Genomic DNA, 16,663 nt, shown 5'->3' on the forward strand with positions numbered 1-16,663 from the left:
AGTGTGAAAATGTGCTTGATAGATTAGGAACAAGATGCTCTGAACTTGGCGTGTACCTTTTTCCCTTGTGAAAGGTGCTCCACCCACTACTCGAGCAAACACGTCTCACTAATATAAATTGGTGATTTGTCACCATGTTTCATCACACAGCCACTCTCCCAAACAAGCTCTCGATAGGCGCAACACCGGGCAAATTAACCATGGATGTTGCTGCGGGGGCAGTGCGTCCTCTCGTCTCCAAGCTCTACGAGGTGATCAAGGACGAGTACGGCCTGGAGGAGAAGGTGAAGAAGAGTGTCAGATCCCTCCAGGGCGAGCTGGAGATGATGCATGGCGTCCTCGTCAAGGTGGCGAGTGTGCCACACGACGAGGTCGATGAGCAGGTCAGGACCTGGGCAGGAATGGTGAGGGAGCTGTCCTACGACATGGAGGATGCCGTTGATGCCTTCCTGGTGCGGGTGGAGGGGAGCGCCGGCCCTGAAGACAACCGGGTCAAGAGGTTCCTGAACAAGACAGCCGGATTGTTCAGGAAGAGCAAGGATCTGCATCAGATCACCAGAGCAATTGAACAAGCCAACGAGCTCTCCAACCAGTATGCTGAGCTGCGGCAAAAGTACCATCTTGATGACATTGGCAGAAGCAGCAGAGCTAGCGACACCATAGATCCTCGCCTGCTGGATCTGTACAAGGAAGCAACAGAGCTCGTTGGCATCGAGAACCCTAGGGATGAACTAATTCAGAAGCTAATGCACGGGATCGAAGATTGCAACCAGCGATTGAGGTCAATCTCAATTGTTGGAATTGGTGGGCTTGGCAAAACCACTCTTGCCAGAGCAGTGTATGACAATATAAAGGCACAGTTTCGTTCTAAGGCCTTTGTTTCGGTCGGTCAAGAGCCTGACATAAGAAATATTTTCAAGAAGATCCTCCATGAACTTGATGAACAAAAGTACGCAAATATCAACGAGGCGAAAAGGGATGAAGAACAACTCATCAATGAACTAAGAAGGTTCCTAAAGGATACAAGGTATGTGACACTAAATGCTAGCCAATCCATTTTGTAGCCTGCTGTGTGTAGATGCATTAGGATTAGGTTGATGACTGTCCTAGGGGTGAAAATAGTCATGGAAATTCTTGTCCGATCGACGTTAATTTTTCATTTTTACCAATCGAAAAAATTAATAATGCTAACGGAGAAAATTGAAAACAAAAATGGTAAAAAAATATGGAAATGAAAACAGAAACGATTTTGATGTATAACTCTAACAGAAACTACCATTCTTATAATATGGTAATTACCTTATTTCTAAAGGCCCCTATATTTATAGTATATACCTTTATTTTGTTTGTAGTATAGAGGACCATTAACTTCCGAGGCAAATCACTATTTTAAGTATATGGCTAAAACAGAGATAGTTTGTAATGACATGCTGTAAGCACGAATTTAACTGATCAGATTAAATAACCATGTAGGTTAAGAGGGGCTGATTGTTTTTCTTTTTCGAGGAAAATCCAAATTGTATATTTGCAAACAAAAAATAATTTATGATTAAAATATTTATATACATGTTTTTAGTGATCAAAAGCAAATGCTGAAAAATAAACTACGATGAAGAAACCCTAAAATCAACTCCAAATTTAAGGTTAAAAATTTAAATTTTAGTTTTTCACCATGAACAGAAGCAAAAAGATGATGATTTAAATATTTGAGTTAATTGTTCCATATTTGATATTAACTACCAGCTTCTGGTTGTTACCAGCATGTTTCCATCCATACAATTCTATTTTTAGACCATGTTTGTTAAATGTTTAGTCCCTTTTAGTCTCTAAAATCCTAAATAGGAGGGGCTAATAAGTCTGTATTTGAGATGTTAAAATAAGTTCCTAAATGAGGTGCTTATTTGAGACTAAAGGGACTAATCGTGGGGCCCACCAGAGCAAATCCACCCTTTAGTAGTTTAGTGCCTACTTTAACAGCTCATTAGTCACCCTTAGTCTCTTGAACCAAATACCACAGACAAAAGTAGGGATAGCCATAGGACTAAAGAAACCAAACAGAGTCTTAATTTTCAAATAATTTTTTACCTGTTTCTGTTTCTCGTCTACCATTTTCAATTCTGTTTTTGAGAAAAATTATGGGCCATCACCATTTGGCTTTTTAGGAAAAAAAACAAAATAATATATTTGCCAACAAAAAGTAATTAGTGAATAAAATTTTATATACGTGTTCATAGTGATATAAAAGCAAAGGCTAAAAAATAAAGTATGATAAAAAATTCTAAAATCAACACCAAATTTAAGGCTAAAATTTAAATTTGGGTTTATAACGATAAGAATAGTGAAAAAATTGAGGCTGATGGTGACGAAAATGGTTCAAAGTGTTTTCCGATCGTTTTCGGCCATTTTCATCGTAGACCGTTATGTACAAATCGGAGCTTCCATGGAGGCATTCACCTTTTTCTTTGCGGGGATATAAGCACTCCAATTAATAGGTAGCAAGAAGTCCATAAATAAATGCCATGATTGAATTGGCCTAATTTTATGTTTGGGCAGTTAATTATACTTCCCAGGCGTCTACAGGTGTGTCTGTGGACCTATCAATATTGAAAGCAATAAATTCCATGATTGAATTGGCCTAAATTTATGTTTGGACAGTTAATTATACTTCCCAGGTGTCTACCGGTGATGTGGGTGCATGGTGGTCTGTGGACCTATCAATATTGAAAGCAAAATGACTCAAATACACAAATAAAAATATGAAAACATTCTGAGTGAACCATTGCAACTTCCGGATATTTTTATTTAGTAATGATATATTCCATTATCTTAAAAAAATGAGTCAAACGCCACAAATATATACTTAAACTACAGGGAACGCACATTGTATCCTTGATGCTTAATAGTTTCTTATGTATACAGATATACTCTACACCGTTCCGCTAACCCATACCTATTTTATGCCCATGTTGACAGGTATTTGATTGTTGTTGATGATGTTTGGGAGACAAAAACATGGAAATTTATTAATTGTGCCTTTGTGGATAGTAATTGTGGAAGCAGAGTAATCACAACAACTCGCAAAAATACAGTTGCCGAAGTAGTTGTTAAAGAAGTTGGTGATATTTACACTATGGAGCCGCTTTCCAGTGCCAACTCGGAAAGGTTGTTCTACGGCAGAATATTTGGTGATGTCTGCAAAGCCCCAACTGATTATCAATTGATTGAGGCAACCGAAAAGATTTTAAAGAAATGTGGTGGCGTACCATTGTCTATAATTACAATAGCCAGTTTGTTGGCTGATAAGTCTATAAGGGACTGGTCTTCAGTTTATGATTCTATTGGTTTCGGGCCTACAGATAAAAATGAGGTAGTTGAAAATACGAGAAAGATATTATCTTTTAGCTACTATGATTTGCCCTCATATCTAAAGCCATGTTTGCTCTACCTAAGTATATATCCTGAAGATCATTGGATTCAGAATAATAGTTTGATATGGAAATGGGTAGCAGAAGGCTTTGTCCATAAGGAACCAGGGAAGGCATTATTCGAAGTTGGAGAAAGTTACTTAATCGAGCTTATACGTAAAAGCATGATCCAACCTGCAGAGTCTTATGGCAGCTTCTTGACTTGGTATCGTATCCATGATATGGTGCTAGATCTCATTCGCATCTTGGCAACTAAAGAAAACTTTGTAAAAATATTGGACAGAGAAGCTGAGGAGCATAGCTTGTCTTCGCATAGCAGCACTGTCCGCAGGATAGCATTGCACAAGAGAGGGAACCAAGAAGAAAATGATAACCTTTCTGCCGGGATGAAACAATTGAGGTCACTCAATGCCATTCAATCTCCTATTAGCACGATGCCCTCCCTTGTGAGCTTCCAGGTTCTACGGGTACTAGCTCTAGAAGACTGTGATATCAAAGGAGGATTACAGCTGAAGCATATCGGAAAGCTACGTCAGTTGAGGTACCTGGGTTTGAGAGGCACAAAAGTTTCTGAGCTCCCAAGTGACATAGTTGAGCTCGTGGACCTGCAGACGCTGGACGTCCTAGAAACAGGCCTCAAGGAAGTACCAAGGAGCATTGGCAAGCTAAGCAAGCTAATGTACCTGCGTGTGAGTCAAAGCACGAGGATACTGACAGGGTTTGGCAACCTGAGGTCACTGCAAGTGCTAAGCATCTACTGGGATTCCATTGACAACTATGAAAACTTCGCCGTGGAGGTGGGCAAGCTGACAGAACTAAGGAGCCTCACAGTTGATGGAAATGCTCACGAGGTCGATGATAACACATACAAGTGCCTGATGGAGTCTCTGTGCAGCTTGCACAAAATCCAAAACCTGGCAATCTTTGGGTCTGGAAGGGATTTGAGCGACTGGGAAGGTTGGGACCACTGGGAGCCTCACCGGAAGCTCAGCGAGTTCTTCATGTCATACACTGAGTTCCCTCGCCTGCCGGCGTGGGTGAACTCTACGTGTGTCCCGTACCTCTCCGAACTGACAATTGACGTGTCGACCGTGGAAGCGAAGGACCTGGACGCCCTTGCCAGGCTACCGCTGCTCAGCTTACTCCGTCTGAATGTCCGCCATAGATTTCCGTGGGCTGTAGCTGGTGGAGGAGGACTGTTTCAGAACCTGAGATTCTTGAATACCAACATGCCGCTCGCATTCCTACGGGGAGCGACGCCGAAGCTGAAGGACGTCGAACTCTACCCGCACGTATCCCAAGATGGTGATGCCAGTGACATCGGCTTGGGGAGCCTCCCGTTGCTCAAGACCGTCGAGGTTGCACTCGACTGTGAGGCTGCGACTCCCGCGCAGGTGGAGGAAGCAGAGGCGGCGTGGAGGCACACGGTGCACGCTCACCCCAACCGACCTGTTCTTTATTTGCGCCGAGAGGGAGAGGTATGCCTGCTTTCCATAATCATGATTAATATCAACTACCTTATTCAACTGACTAGCGTGGTTGATTGCGCGCCTAGTGTTATTATAGTTTTTTTTTTACATCATACATACGTGCTTTCATATTTTGTTTGTGAAAATTTATTTAAAACTTTAATATAATTTTAAACTCCAAACTAACCTATCAAACATATATGTCCAATATTAGCAACTCACTTGTCCATTAAATAACACAAATGCTACGAAATGATATATCGTTGAAACGATATACGTTGATACCTAGGTATCAAACCTGATACACTTGTATCAGACCTGATACCTAAGTATCACGACATACCAATAGTACACCGTTGTATAGTTCTCCTCCACTAAATATGATGGATATCCTTTAGTATTCTTTTAATAATATAAGGAATCAACGGTACATAAATTTTTACCATATATTTGTTCTTTTTTCCATCTATCTTTATATTTATGTTATTTGTGCCATCTTCTCACTCTCTCTAATAGCATTATTCCACCTACTTAAAAATGACATCGTATGGCTTATTTGTAATAACCCAATTAAATAACACAATGTCCATCATATTAGCACTTTTTAATCAGGCTTATTGTATTTTATTTAGTTGTTATTGCTCATGGCTTGAAATCTAGTTAGGAACTCCGTTCGTGTTGGTATAGGTTTGATGACCTAATCTTATCCATTAGTTCTATTTTTATGTGGATTTGAGAGTCAAGCTATTTATTTTTGGGAAAATTCAGTGTGTACACCTCAAAACTCTGTCAATTCCTTTCATGCACCTGAAACATATTGAATCCTCTGTGTATCCTCAAAATTTTGTTTGGAACCCTAACGTACCCCCCCCCCCCCCCCCACCCACCATCCCTTCAATTGTACGCCTCAATGGAGGACAAGTATGAAATCTGATCATAGTTGGTTGATTAGAATCTTGCTATCTGTTGACTTTTTTTTTATCATGTGTGCTTTATAGTACTAAATAGTCAGTGGATAAATAATTTTTGAAAAAAAATAGTACCTTGCAATTTTGAAAATAAATTAGTAGATATAGCTAGCAAAAACTACTTAGATTAGTTTTACATAATTGATATAAAATGGTGATATAAAAAATACCAACATGGTAATACTAATCTCAATATATTCAGCTAGTTATATCCAATAATTTATTTTCAAAATTGCAGTGTAATAAATTTTCATAGAATTTATTTAAAATTTTCTATCCACTGATTATTTATTATCATAAATCCTACAAAAAATATTCAAAATATAGTAAGTTCTTTAATCAACCAACTATGATCAGATTTCATGTCCTCCCATTCTCAAAGGACATAATGGATGTTTCTAAGCAAATTAAAAAATGATTTGATGTTTCTAACCAACTATGATTCTAATTTTACTTTTCATTATTTTTCCCAGTTTACATTTCTACTTGGATTCTAAACTGACTTTTACATAAACTCTTTTCTACATATTACTATTTTTTACTTCATAATTATATTTCTAGCCAATTCTTTTTCTTGGTACAACTTATTTTAACCAACATTTTAGACGTACTGAAATTGTATTTCTAGATGGACTCTTCTCTCAATATTAATTATTATTAATTTCTAGTCCAAAGTTTAGAAAAAAAATTCTAAATTACACATATTTTACTTTTCTTTATTTTTATTTTGTAATTTGTATTCCTAATAGGATTATATTTCTTTAATTTGAATTTTAGATACTTGTAACTGTTTCTAAATTGTATTTGTACATGGACTAACCTCCATATTAATTACTCCATTTGTTCCTCTTTACTTGACACTAGACACTATTTACGTATAAACTTTGATTGTTCATATTTTTTGCAAATGTTTTATACATATTTTGAAATACATTATACTATCAAATTACTTTGCATGCTAAATATATTTGTACTTCTTGCATTCATTAAAACATTATAACTTAAAAATTTTTATTGGTGAAGATATAATCAGACTGGTCGACGGTTCCAACTAAAAATGAATGGAGGTAGTATTATTTATTCTTTTAATATGAACTTTGGATTTTTGTAAAGTGTATTTATAAATGGACTATTTTTTAAAAAAAAATTGTTATTGTAATTCCAAATTTGTATTTATAATCAGACTATATTTTAAATTTTCCATTAATGTGGGATTTTCTAGCTCGTCAGAGTGAACGTGGTTGTCGTATTTTCCTATTATTAATATAATAGGTGCATAGATCCCGCTACTGATAGCCCTCTTTCAATTTTGATTTTAGAATCTGATGAAAGAAGACAGTGATCCTGACGAGGAGGAGATTTCAGACACTGATGAGGTTGACGGAAATGACGACGACGAGATTTCAGCACAAGAGGTGATGCACTTGCATATACGCCGGGTCGATCTTGGTTTGCCTCAGGCTTCAATTACTGACTTACTGATTTCTGCAATGAATACAGCAGCAGATATATACCAAGAAGATGAAAAGGGAGACGACTTAAAATGAACTGAAGAGGAGTACAAGGCAGGTGTTGCTCGTTGCTGCTGCTGTTACTGTTATTGTTGTTCCTTCCATGTTTTTCTCGAGGATTTACATATTGTGGTTTGCAATGGTTGTCAAGTCTTCAATAAGGCCCAACTGGACTCAGACTGAAATACTGATCATACTGGCTGCTGAAACTATCATGTCTGGGTTCTGCACTATGCTTGTTTTCCAATATCACTTTGTATTATTAACTTACTTGATCCAAGGGTTGGTTGAAACATGTAAACCATTTTTTGTTTGTATGTGTTTTACAATGTTGTCTGCTAGTAGTAGAAATAATATATACTGATTTTTTCTAATATAATGAACCAAATTTATTTATACTACCAACTCAACGACTGGTAATACAACTATAAAACAATGATAAAGATTCTTCTATCAATAGTAATATTGATAATAGAATACTAATTGTAGAAAGCGCTATAGTCAAGCCCATTTTGAGGGTGTTCGATTTCTTAGTAGTTTTATTGAAGTTCAACTAACTAGATTATATAGTATCAACGTCACGGCATTGAAAATTGGTTCCAATAATACAGCAAGAAACAAGAGTTATTTTACCATCCTTGAAAAAAATATCTTGAGATACCACACTTTTCAATCTAAAATTTTAGTACTTAAGGTATCAGTTTTGCAATAATTTTTTGGTACCTAAGATTTTTCTTAAGGATGGTAAAAAAAAAAGACCCAGGAAACAGATTAAAAACTCATCAGAAATCCATTGTTCTTGTGCAGATGAGCTAACATCCGCCTTTGTATTTCAAAATACTTATTTTCTTGTCTCATTTTCGCAAGGATTTGTATGGTTCTCATTTTCGCAAGGATTTGTATGGTTTGTTTGCAGATGGATTGTGCTGTGTTCTTACATGAAGCCCAGAATAAAATGCTGAGCAAATAAGCTGCTAAGCAAGCTGTTATATGTGACATACTATTTAGCACCGTAGCTAGCGACTCAAAAAATACCTGATTACTTGGTTGAATCGTTGGTTAAAACTTGAGCATTGTATTTGAGATATGAATAATGATGGAGAATTCTCTCTGGATTTAGTGAAGTTCTAAAGTTTCCCGAAGATAAATAGATTCTATAGTATGACACATGACAGCTGCACAAATTAACACAAATTTATGGTGCATAATTGGTTTGGTGATACACAGTTGGCTTGAATGGTATCTTCCATGTTCTAGGGTAACTAGTAGTCCGTACGTTACAACAGGATTTTATTAAAAAATATAATTAATATCTTATCAAAGTATAATTAATAACGATCGTTTGATATATAGATATTAGTTATTACTCCCTCCATCCCTAAATATTTGACGCCGTTGACTTTTTTATACTAATTTTACTATTCGTCTTATTTAAAAAATTTATTTAATTATTAATTATTTTTATATCATTTCATTTATTATTAAGTATACTTTTATGCATATATATAACTTTACATATTTTGCAAAATATTTTGAATAAGACGAATGGTCAAACATATATAAAAAAGTCAACGGCGTCAAACATTTAGGGACGGAGAGAGTATCATTTAAAGAATAGGTGAGGGTTGGTGCTGGGGTAGGTGCCATGATTGATTGGATACATGTTTGAAAAATAGTTCATGTAGATGCTAAATACTTCAAACAAAAGGGAGCAAAAATAAGAACGCTCAACAGCTCAGGCCATATATCATCAATTCTTAATTTCATTGTTCTTGTGATATCTTTCCCCTGTAATGCTATACCATTTAGCACCCTCTTGTATAAAAGCGGTTTAGTTTACAACACAAAAGAAATGTAAAACGCAGACTAGTAAAACTTTATGCAAAGTCAAGCCCAAAAACCGAATCAAGAAATTGTATAGACTGTGGATTTGTGGTGGCTGGCAACCATCATATGGCATCTGAATTCTGAAACCAGTAGCAGTGATGATGCCTGTTTCCTGCACAGGGTGAGTGAGAGCTTACTCCTTGCCATCAGCTGCACGGAGGGAGCCGAGCTGCACTGGCGCCTGCGTCTGCACAACCTTGGACGACCCGTAGGCCGACAGGTCAACGCCCTCGGCCTTCTCCTTCTCCAGCTGCTCCTTGATCCAGAAGTATGTGATCCTCAGGCCATCCTGCTCGCAAGAACAAAGTTTCCCATCAATGATCAGCATGCATGAATTTGGGGGATGAAAAAGAACAGATAAAAAAGATGGTTGCTAAACAAATCATGGAAGTGGTGGTACTTTCAGCCTCATGGTTGGAGCCCAGCCAAGCTTCTCTTTGATGAGCGTGTTGTCGGAGTTGCGACCACGGACACCCTCTGGACCTGGAATGTGGTGGATGGGCAGCTGCTTGTTCTCAAAACTGAGGACTATCTCAGCCATCTCGTTCATGCTGACCATTTCGTCGCTTCCAATGTTTACAGGCTCACGGAAATCAGACTTTGTCAACCTGAAGGCATTTGACAAAGGTAATGACTTAGTCAACCACAAAAAGGGAAACTGTAGACAACATTACTATGTCTCTTTACATCACATGACATGCTGTGATGTTAGTTAAATCCAAGCTCTGTTGTTGCCTTGAACTTGCCTTGGAAGATCCTTGATGGAGATACAAGGTGAAAAAGATAATTATTCAAGGCTCAAGAACAAAATGGTTATAAATTACCTTGCTATTTTCTAAACTATTTTTGTTAGTATATCTATTCAAGACTCAATAGCAACTATATCAAAGAAGAAACACTCAGCAAGACACCATTTTGGCAGATTGCACTGCTATTACTGGTGTGGCATAACAGTCCAGGCTCACATGGTGACAATAGTTGAGACATGTTAGGCAATGCAAGTGTTTCAGATACTAGCCTATTCATTTACACAGAATTCACAATGAAACGCATTGATTTCTCTAAAGACTAGGAGATTGATGAACAAATTGATGTGCTCCCAGTCTGCTGCCTGTTGAACCTACTCCTATGTACAGGCCACAGGGACCAGCAGACTCTGTTTCTCATCCAACAATTGCCCGTTGGACAAGTGGTAATTAATATAATCACCAAGGGGGGGCGTTTCTCAAAATAAAAAATTGTGCTCATCAAATAATTATCGCCATTACATTTAGAAGACTTCGAGAAGTTTACAGACAACTGGTACTTCTCTTAGAACTAAAATACATGTAAACGTTCAATCATTATCCAAACATGACATGATCACAGTAGCAAAAAGAGATCAATGGAAAATATTACTTGATGTCAAACTAACATATGTAAATGCTGAATAACTGCATTGTGCATAGAAGAAGTAAGATGAAATGTTTACCTGAGGACACCCTCCACACATTCATCAATAAACGTGAAGGATCTAGTTTGCAGACCATCCCCCCACATCTCAAAACGATCAGTGGAGGTTAGAGCTTTTCTGCAGAAAGCAGCAGGTGCCTTCTCCCTTCCACCTATAGAGTCCATTGATTATAAAACTTCAACAGTAAAAACACTATCTTTTACTTAGTTACCAGATATATAGATTACCCTTCCATGTTCCAAAGGGACCATAGATATTATGGAAGCGGCCAACACGACATTCGATGCCAAAATCCTTTGTGTAGTGCTTGCACAGTTCCTCAGTAGCAAGTTTTTCCAAGCCATATGCATCTTGAGGCTAAAAATTAGTTACTGGAATCAGCACTGCTTTACAATAATAATAATAATTAACATGTTGATTTTTAACAAAAACATATTGCGAAAGTTTAGAAACCTCTGCAGGCCAAGCATCTGATTCCTTCAAGCTAACTACAGTGTCCAACTGCTTAAATTCGGGGTAGATACAAGCACTTGAAGCATAAAAGAACCTGCAAGAAAAATTCACCAAAATGGTAATTCTTCTCTAGGTGATATCTTAGCAATAAAAGTTAATGTTCTGTTTTGAAAGTTTCTAGGGTTCTTTGAATGATTACTTCCTTTCATTTTCTGCCCCTGATCCATTAAAGACAGAAATTAGCTCGAGCATAACTATAATATCACAACAATGTACAGGCTACAAAATTCAAGGCAACTCAATAAACTCCTTTTCTCTTTCAAAGATTTCAGCATGGTTCTCTTCCAAAAAGTATTAAAAATAAGTTGGACCTTGCAGCCATTGAATATTATATTTGAAGCATACTTTGTTTAGCAGGAGAAAATCACAAATTTTAGAAAATGTACAGAAGATGTTAATATATTTTTTGTGTCCTGACAGTTCATGAAATTCTGATGGGCGAAAAATTTCACGCCATCGGCTATCCAACTATCCCCCAAAACAAAATACATGCACTAATACAAGCAGGCACACCTAAAAAATCATGAAATCAGTAGCGAGCAGAAGAACACTAATTTCTGCTTTCCTAATTAAGGTCAATTCATGCCCTTTATGTCGATATACAAAAATTGTCTTATAAGACACACACCCACTGCACAGAAATAGTTGAATAGTTATACTTTTCCACACTCTTTTAATGCCATAAAACTTATCGTCTAGCAGAAAGCCCCTAATTGAGATTATCCTATACAGGCAAATCCAAGCTATTAACATCAGCAATTCAGCATGCATAGGTCTTTTACACAGTGCACATTCCAACTGTAACACTTGAAATTAATGATAACTAACACATGGCATTCACTTCTTAATGTTGTAGATTCAACCGACCACAAATTAATACGTCCTCTTAGTAGATCAAAGCATATATTCCCGCCAAATACTATGTGGTTGCTTGTGTTTCAATATATTTCGTTAGATAGGAATATATGCCTAAAAAGACTATAGCTTCCATGAGTGAAAGACATGTGATTTACTGAGCCAGCACCAGTTCAAAAGGTTACCTTTTCACGCTATTAATTCTAGCGGCCTCGAGCATGTTAAAGCTGATCATGGTGTTGTTGTACATGATAACAGAGTGGTTGGACTGGATGAAGCCCATCCCTCCCATATCGGCGGCGAGGTTGAAGACATGGTCAACCCCTGTGGTCACCTTGAGGCAGTTGTCCATCACCCTCAAGTCAACAAGATGGAACTCATGGCAGAACATCTCCTCGGCCATGTGCTCATTCCTCTTCCAGTCGGAGGCAATGATGTAGTGCCCCTCGCCCTTGAGGCGCCTCGCGATGTGCGACGCGATGAACCCGCCGGCTCCGGTAATCGAGATCCTCAGCTTCTCAAATGGCCAGTAGGGCTCCTTCTCCAGCTCCGCATATGTGTACTCCTCGTTGAGCGCCATTCTGCACAAACACACTCAAGCTTTAAGATCACAACAATAGATACACTTTATACTTGCTGAGATTATAAACTCTTATACTAGCAAACAGCAATCTACTTTCACAGCCAAAAAAAGTGCCTTTCACCGAAAAAATTTATAGACAGTGCTACTAAAATCAGAAAAGTTGAAATGGAGAACCACGACACAAGAATACATTTTGACCATGTATCGGTGGCGGATCTAACGTGGCCGCAAACTTAACCTTTTTGTGGAACAAAAAGTACTGGTATTAGTATCAAGGTTAAGGCAAACTAAGAGAGAAACTAGCAGATCTGGAGGAGAACCTGTCTAGGGTTCATGATGCGAAATTCAAGGAGAGGGGGGAAAAATTGCGTGGATAGACATAGACCGATAGAGAGAGCTGGGAAAGGGGATGTGGCTGCGTAACGGATTTATGGATGGGTGGATGGATGCTCACCGGTGAGGATGTAACAGCAGGACGACGGAAGATCGGCGGGCCGGCGAACTCGCGCGAGGAGGAGGAGACGAGAGCAGAGCCGAGCGGACGACGAGACGGGAGGGAGCGGCGGCAGCAACGGCAAGTCTTGATTTTTAATGGTCTTTGGCCCTTCGTTTTTAATGGTCATTTAATTACTGCCATTTTGTACGAGTGGGATACACTAGCATGTCTACGCGGTTTATTTTTTAGCGGATCAAGGTCTATATTAAATTAAATAGTACTGCCTCCGTTTACGAACGTTCGATTTTTTAGTTGGACAACGTTTGACCATTTGTTTTATTTAAATATTTAATATAAATATAAAAAATAATATGCTGTGTTTAAAGTTCTTTTGATAATAAAGTAAGTCACAAGAAAAAAATGATATTTCTATAATTTTTTGAATAAAAAAAATGGTCAAATATTATATTAAAAAATCAAATATCTTATATTATATTACATTATAAAAAAGAGGGGTAAATTTTAAGAATTTCCAAGAGATGCTCTAAATAGATATCTAAAATTGATCCTAAAACTAAAATTTAGAAATTAAGCAAGAAAATATATCTCCAACAGGTTATAAAAATATTCTTAATATTTACACATGTCTAAAATTACCTCACTTATATCTTAAATTTGGGGCGAGAATATGTGTTTCTAATAAACGTTATTCATTTTTAGATTTTTATTGAAGGAGGGCATAATTTTTATGCTTTTTAGATGAATCCAATATAAACTTTTGGAAATCAAAATATTAGCGTTTTTTTAGATGTTCTTAGGATCATATCTCAGCGTTCAAAGGTGATCTGATGTAGTGTTGTGTTTTTGTTTGCATGCATGTTTAGTCGACAAGAAAAAAGTCATTTACGTTATAAGATAGAGTATATGCAAGATAATATAAACGAATGTTTTGGTACGGCATATAATGTGTTTTTATAACTGATCGGTTAAGATTTTGTTCTCCTTTTTACTATGGTTATAAGGGTATAATAGTTATTTAATTACTGTCTTGTAGGTGAGGAATGATATGGCATGCTCCTGTAGCACTATTAATCAACGGACTCTACGGTGCCAAATGGTTAATTTTAAGATTATGTTTGATCAATTAAATATGTCAACGACTAAATTAACCTGGTAGGAAATTTCGGGACCATATTAACTATTCAACCAAAGAATTTCGTGAGAATAATTTTATCGATTGTTTTCCGAATAAATACTTATGATATTTTACTGTTCCTACAAAATTTCTTTTGAGTGACTTCATCTAAAGTCTTCTACTTTTCTTGTGAAGTACCTAACATATTACTTCTGTGATACAATCACTTAAGATTCCGTTAATCCTACTATCTTAATTACTTATTTATTTGTCTGTATCCATGTGTTTCTACTTCCCAAGAAAGCCTCTAAAGATTTAGGAAAATCTCCATCTTCTGCCTCACATTTTAAGATAAGAGGAACAAAGCGGGTACCGTCCAAACACAAACCAACAGGGACCATTTTACAAATTTTTCATGAAAATTCGATTTCTTTTTCCTCTCCTTTTCATTGGAGTTGCCATGATTCATGAACCTACATGCATTGCATTTGGGCACGTTGGCGTGTGCCTGTTGCTTGTGCAGCCACTCATCAAGAGATGACAAAAAGGAGATGGCTCTGACTCTAACGCTTGGAGTTAGGCAAGGCTGGCTTTGATCTTGACATCCCGGCTACCCAATCAAAGTGAAGGCCCAGTGTAATCATTGACAAATATCCTAGTAATAAAGTTGAAGATTAACAAGATTAACAATCCATGTAACTGAAATTACATAGAAATACATATCGGAATATGAATCAATAGCACATTTGTTAGGTGGTAATTAATTGATATGTCATCCAATATGTGCAATTTGCGGTTTGTATCTTCTCACCAAGTATGCAGTGAAATGCGCCGTAAATTGGTGAACCGTGAAGCCGACATTCTGGCATGTGCATCCATGTTTTCATTAAAATGCGTAGCAGAAGCTTGTGAGCAGGGGCTAATCAAACGTTAAGGGATCCAACGTGTACGTGTAGAGGGGTTGGAGCACTCCACAACTCCCATGCTAATCCGCCTGGTTTGTGAACCAAAAAGAAACCTGAACAAAACTATAAGAAACCATAAAAATATAATTTAAGGTAAAACTAAACTTTGGAAAATAAACAAAGGTGAATAACCGTAAAATCAACTATAAAATTAAAATATTAAATTTTGCATCAACTTATAAGTTGAAAGGTAAACAATGAGATTTGAGTATATTTTTCCAGGGGTCAAATGGTATGGTTGGTCACTGGTCAGTAAATGAGAATTAAATCCTTTTGACTTCACTTCAAGTTGTAGTGGAAGTGTACAGTGTAATCACTAACTGAACATGCTAGGACAGCCAGGTGCATAGTACCCCAGTTGTAAAAACTACACCAAATACACGTTGACCAATTAAAGGTGTGTTTGGTTGGTGGGATATGTCTGGATGGGAGATGGCCGTCCAGTTTTTGGTGCGTTTAGTTCGTGGGCGAAACTGAATATGGTGGCCCAAAAAAGAAATATTCCACAAAGATGCTGGATAGATGTATCCGGCCAAATTGGCCGGATTAGCTCATCCACCTTCACGAACCATGATCATTAGTGATTTTTTAGTGATAATTAGCTTGTTTTGACATTAATTAGTAACTACCCAGTTTAAATTAGTATTAATTAATGATGATAGATATATTTAATTGATAATTTATATTAATTATGATAAAATCTATGATGATTAATTTATATTATTATTTATTAGTAATTCAATATGTCCATCCCATCCATCCTTATTCATCCAACCAAACAAAAATTTTGATCATCCTATCCATCTAACCAAACATAAAACTGGATCACCAATAAAAAACTGGATCACCAATATCCCTAAAAATATAGATGGTCATATCTCATCCCACTTTGACCACCAACCAAACGGACCCTAATTAACAAATTAGCAGCAGATCCAGTAGGTCTAGAGAAGAAAAAAGGAAATGATGAGGATTACCCGGCCCAAGTTAATGATTCACCAGCCCAACTAAAAATCCACAAAATTTAGCCCAAACTCGAGATAAAATGGATATGTCAAATTCGGCCCATTGGGCCCATCCATGCTACCTAGGTTACACACAAGTCTGTACAATTTGGAAGGAAGAAGTCCATATTGCCTCCCCCAACTATCAGTAGAGTATGTTTTACCTCCCTGAAATGCAAAACCGGGTATTTCTCCTCCCTTGGTGGTTTGCACAGTTGTTTTCGTCTCACGTGGCAGTTGACCAGGTCAAGATGGTCGAGTCAGCTGGGAGCCTAGGACATAAAAATATGTGTACATATGGAATCGTGGTTACTCCCAACTCCCCATTCCAAGAACCCTAGATCTAGTGACATTCAAGAGGGCAACAACGACAAGAGCGGCCACGGCTGGAGCGGCAACAACGCGAGTGGTGGGAGCACAACGGTGGGAGCGACAACGGCGGGAGCGGCCATGGCGGCG

At 37.5% G+C, this 16,663-nt stretch overlaps 2 protein-coding genes across 4 annotated transcripts; one reads left to right on the forward strand and one right to left on the reverse strand.

The window, feature by feature from the left end:
• Nucleotides 1-630: 630 nt before the first annotated feature.
• Nucleotides 631-7,747, forward strand: LOC107305295 (disease resistance protein RGA5-like). Of its 2 annotated transcripts, none has more exons than XM_015842452.2 (4): nt 631-1,027; nt 2,974-4,903; nt 7,182-7,277; nt 7,363-7,747. In XM_015842452.2, the coding sequence occupies exons 1-4, from the start codon at nt 747-749 to the stop codon at nt 7,402-7,404; spliced, it is 2,349 nt and encodes a 782-aa protein (XP_015697938.2). In that variant the 5' UTR covers nt 631-746; the 3' UTR covers nt 7,405-7,747. The 2 variants fall into 2 exon arrangements, with proteins under 2 accessions (XP_015697938.2, XP_015697939.2); XM_015842453.2 differs by having other exon boundaries at nt 7,366-7,747.
• A 1,344-nt stretch (nt 7,748-9,091) lies between these two features.
• On the reverse strand, nt 9,092-13,244 carry LOC102714961 (GDP-mannose 3,5-epimerase 2). 2 transcript variants are annotated; one of them, XM_015842454.2, is made up of 7 exons: nt 13,119-13,244; nt 12,267-12,662; nt 11,167-11,260; nt 10,941-11,070; nt 10,732-10,864; nt 9,661-9,868; nt 9,092-9,549 (listed from the first exon to the last, which is right to left on the reverse strand). In XM_015842454.2, exons 2-7 carry the CDS (start codon nt 12,659-12,661, stop codon nt 9,394-9,396), a joined length of 1,116 nt encoding a protein of 371 aa, XP_015697940.1. In that variant the 5' UTR covers nt 12,662; nt 13,119-13,244; the 3' UTR covers nt 9,092-9,393. The 2 variants fall into 2 exon arrangements, with proteins under 2 accessions (XP_015697940.1, XP_015697941.1); XM_015842455.1 differs by lacking the exon at nt 13,119-13,244 and adding an exon at nt 12,985-13,052.
• Between the last annotated feature and the right edge of the window lie 3,419 nt (nt 13,245-16,663).

Source organism: Oryza brachyantha, chromosome 11 (genome assembly GCF_000231095.2).
Source record: "Oryza brachyantha chromosome 11, ObraRS2, whole genome shotgun sequence".
NCBI lineage: Eukaryota > Viridiplantae > Streptophyta > Magnoliopsida > Poales > Poaceae > Oryza > Oryza brachyantha.

Excerpts from the sequence above, each read along its gene's own strand:
- LOC107305295 (XM_015842452.2), top strand. The coding sequence starts at position 747 with ATGCACGGGATCGAAGATTGCAACCAGCGATTGAGGTCAATCTCAATT. Across the intron at positions 1,028-2,973 it reads AGGTTCCTAAAGGATACAAG|GTATTTGATTGTTGTTGATG; the intron begins GTATGTGACACT and ends CCATGTTGACAG. Across the intron at positions 4,904-7,181 it reads ATTTGCGCCGAGAGGGAGAG|AATCTGATGAAAGAAGACAG; the intron begins GTATGCCTGCTT and ends TTTTGATTTTAG.
- LOC102714961 (XM_015842454.2), bottom strand. The coding sequence starts at position 12,661 with ATGGCGCTCAACGAGGAGTACACATATGCGGAGCTGGAGAAGGAGCCC. Across the intron at positions 11,071-11,166 it reads CAGATGCTTGGCCTGCAGAG|CCTCAAGATGCATATGGCTT; the intron begins GTTTCTAAACTT and ends ACTAATTTTTAG. Across the intron at positions 10,865-10,940 it reads TCCCTTTGGAACATGGAAGG|GTGGAAGGGAGAAGGCACCT; the intron begins GTAATCTATATA and ends TGGACTCTATAG.